This window comes from Corvus brachyrhynchos, unplaced genomic scaffold (genome assembly GCF_000691975.1).
Source record: "Corvus brachyrhynchos isolate BGI_N302 unplaced genomic scaffold, ASM69197v1 scaffold26, whole genome shotgun sequence".
NCBI lineage: Eukaryota > Metazoa > Chordata > Aves > Passeriformes > Corvidae > Corvus > Corvus brachyrhynchos.
The window spans coordinates 9,286,236-9,290,055 of NW_008239324.1; the positions used below are offsets into that span (position 1 = coordinate 9,286,236).

Here is a 3,820-nt window from a genome sequence, read left to right on the forward strand (position 1 = left end):
TCGCAATGCTAAGTTCAAGAGCAGCAGTAATTCTAAATACCTTTGAGGGATATTATTTTGTGAATCTTAAGTTCCCTTTTCAAAACCATTAGAAATCATATTTTTTTCACCAAATCCATGGGACCTGGACTGCCAAGTAACTTCTGAGTAGATTGCAGGTGGAAATAACTCAAAGTCACTGTACCTCATCTCCTCTAAATAAGTCATCTTTGCTGTAGATTTTTCACATGAGATGGTTGCTGAGAGTAGGGATGGGATGGACACTTGTGCAGCAGTTTGTTACATTCTAAGGTAAATGTCTAAAGTGTGCCAGTTAACTGCTCGTTGGTTGATAACTCATGGGGAGGGGAGTGTGTGTGCTGCTCACTCCCAAAGAACAGGTTTTTTTAAAAAACATGCAAATATGTTGGGCCTGTTCTAGCTCTTTTAGCGACAAAATGCATGTGACTTCTGTGACTTTCTGGTGTTGATCAAGAGCACAAGTTAGCTTTTGTCCAAGTAAGACCTGGAGGTACCATATAGGGAGGCAGATAAAGAGGTGATACATGTATTGGTGGATCAGTGACTGTTTTCAGGCTGCAGATTGATCTTTTCTGATAGAAAACAAAAGATGACAAAGGTTTCTGATAGCTGTTACTTTTATTTCCATGTAAACAGTAGCAATGCTTTTTCTGTTGAAAAGACAATTAATTTCTTTTCCAAACACAGGCTGCTGCAGAATCTGCTGAGGCCCAGACAATTCGTTCTGTTCAGCAAACGCTGGCTTCCACAAATTTGTCTTCCTCCCTTATTCTGAATAGTTCTCTTTCTCAACACGCGGCGGTTTCAGCGTCTCCCCAAACTCTTCAGCAGCCCCTTTCCAGAGCAATTGCTCCAAAACCCTTGACCATGAGACTGCCAATGAACCAGATTGTAGCTTCTGTTACCATTGCACCGAACATGCCGACAAACATTGCAGCTCCATTGATAAGCTCTATGGGCACAAACATGGTGGCAACGCCGTCTTCGTCTCAAGTGAGTCCCTCGATGCAAAGCCAGCAGCACCAGATACAGCAGCTCCAGCAGCAACAGATGCAGCAGATGCAACAGCAGCAACTACATCAGCATCAAATGCATCAGCAAATACAACAGCAAATGCAGCAGCAGCATTTTCAGCACCACATGCAGCAACATTTGCAGCAGCAGCAGCATCTTCAGCAGCAGATTAATCAACAGCAAATGCAACAGCAACTGCAGCACATACAGCTTCAGCAAATGCAGCAGCAGCAAATGCAGCATATGCAACACCAGTCACAGCCTTCTCCTCAGCAGCACTCTCCGGGAGCCCCGCAGATCACTTCTCCCATCCCTGCCATTGGGAGCCCTCAGCCAGCACCTCAGCAGCACCAGTCACAAATACAGTCTCAGACACAGACTCAAGTATTATCACAGGTCAGTATTTTCTGAAGATAAATGATCTTGCGACATGGCTTTGTGTTGATGGAGGGGGTAGGGGTAAACCATATTTGGCTGAAAACTGTAAATTGTTGATGGTAGTTATGCAGGGATGCATAACAGATCAAATGATCCTCTAAAGTGTCTATTAGATAGGCAATAAAGAACTACAATGTAGCTGTGTATCATCTTTTAGCTGACTATAAATCATTTCGTTTAAAAGAAAAAATGCTGTTCTCTTTTTCATGTGATGCCTTTTTAATTTATTTAAGCTTTACCTACAATATGTGAATCAACTGGCCTAATAAATACCTGGACCTTATGACTGCAAAATGGCCTTCCAGAGTTATATACTATAATCCTTCTTTCTCTAAAAGTGAATAATGCACTTCAAGGCAGTATGAACTCATGAAGCCCTTAAAGCACAGTTGTAACTACCTGTAAAATTATGATTGGATTTCATACAATCATACTTGTATGACATGAGTTAGTTGATGGCATTTTTTGTCATGAAAAAATAGAGTAAATCACAGATTTTTGCCAAAGCTCTTATTTTTTTTTTCTCTCCTAAATGTCTTCAGAAAAACAAATGCAAGTAACTGGACTTAAATGTTTGACCCAACCTTTCACTTCATTTCTCCAAATAAACCTGCCATAGTTCGTAAGAAAATATATATTGACATTTACCCTCTTATGTTAATTCCAATTACAGAACAAATGTGAATATTATATTCTGTGTCGAAGTGATGAGTTTCAGATTTAATACACTGTATTTTTAAAAGGGAAATGCACTTAAATAAAACTGTTATTACAGAAAGCTAAGATGAAAAATACAAGTTATTAATACGCTGTAAAACCAGTAGAATATTTAAATGAAACTCCACAACTGAATAATCAATGTAAATATTTTCTTTAAAAGTTGTAAGTTTTCATATCATGTGTTGTAAAGTTTTCATAAATGAGGCTTTAATGTAAACACTGGTAACATGAATTATTAATTGCTACATTGCTTATTGTGTTTTTATGCTGTTTTATACTTTTTTATGAGTTATGATAGCAGCAATTAAGTTGTTTGTATTTTGCTTATCTAAAATAAATGCTTTTATCTTGCTATAGAATAAACACATTTCAGTAAAACTGATGAGCTGTAAGTCTTTGACAGAGAAACCAGAAATGTTTCCTTCTGCAAATGTTTTCTTGGACTTTTTTTAAACTCCTTTGGATTTTTATCAAACATTCTGGGTGAACAGGTACCAATGGGACAGAGCAAGCACTTGGCTCTTGCACCCTCCAAGGTGCTCTGCTGAAGAGTGATGGGCAACTTCTCTGAGGTGTCTGGGACTTCAGAGAGAGAAAGCAAGTGGTGGAGTCACAAGACATCATGGTGCCCTGTGTTGATTGATCTGCAGGAACAGGGTAGTGAACCTGTCTCTCAGCAGTAATGTCCAGAAATGCAAATCAGCACAAATTTTGGGCTTTGTTGTATCTGAGAGTTTCAGATGTAAATGCAGCTTCTGCCATGGGCTTCCCTCTGTAAGCCTCCAGCTCTTGACTTGGGCTGATCCTGAGTTGTCTGACTTTTCTCATAAAAGTAGAACATGATGGAGTGGGAGGGATGGAGAGGGCAGGTCTTTCGTATGAAACATTAACATCCAATGTGTTGTCAGGTTATTAGTGCTGTTCATATATTTTTGCTCTGAATAGAAAGGAGAGAGCCTTTATTTTCCTGTTTCCATTCTCTGCCTGCAATATCTGTGCTGCGAGTGCAGTCTGACCACTATCCCCAGTTGTCTGGCATGATTAATTACAGCATCTGTCCTGTCAGAAGCTATAATGAAGAGGTCTTGATAAAAATTGCAAATTACCACTGGCAACAATCTTAAACTGCTTATGATAAAATGAAAATTAAAAACAGCAAGTGTCAAGCCTGAGCAGAATCCTAATCCTGTTTGAGGCATGGCTACCATGCTCAGACCACAACCCAAAAATAATGGAATAGAGATCCCCAAAAAGTTGCAGCCAGACTTGAGGGAAGAGGTACTATACCATGTGAGTTTATTCATAATGAATTCAGCTTTCAATATTTCATCATCCTCAGGTACTCTGTTTATTATGTACAAATATTGAACAGCAAGAGATTCTAATTATAAATTTATAGATTTCTTGGAGCAGAAAAAATCATGTATAAATCGAAGCTTTTCATAATGGGTGTTAGTTGACAGCTACCCATGCTCCTAATAGCTTTAGCATGATATCTAATAATGCCTGGGATGGAGGGTGTTTATTCCAAGTGCAAGGAAGCCTGTCTGCATTAGAAATGGCACGACAGAGGCTGGTTGGGAGAGATTTTGTGTGTGTCAGTTTTAACCAACGTTACATAACAAAG

At 39.1% G+C, this 3,820-nt stretch overlaps 1 protein-coding gene across 2 annotated transcripts in view; it reads left to right on the forward strand.

Moving 5' to 3' along the window:
• The window catches only part of TOX3 (TOX high mobility group box family member 3), a 74,807-nt gene extending 71,300 nt beyond the window's left edge, over window positions 1-3,507 (forward strand). For both annotated transcript variants that reach the window (XM_008638789.2, XM_008638790.2), the window contains exon 7: window positions 709-3,507. In XM_008638789.2, the coding sequence (XP_008637011.1) occupies window positions 709-1,446 (738 nt within the window). In that variant the 3' untranslated portion in view covers window positions 1,447-3,507. The remainder of the gene's footprint in view (window positions 1-708) is intronic.
• Window positions 3,508-3,820: the final 313 nt, after the last annotated feature.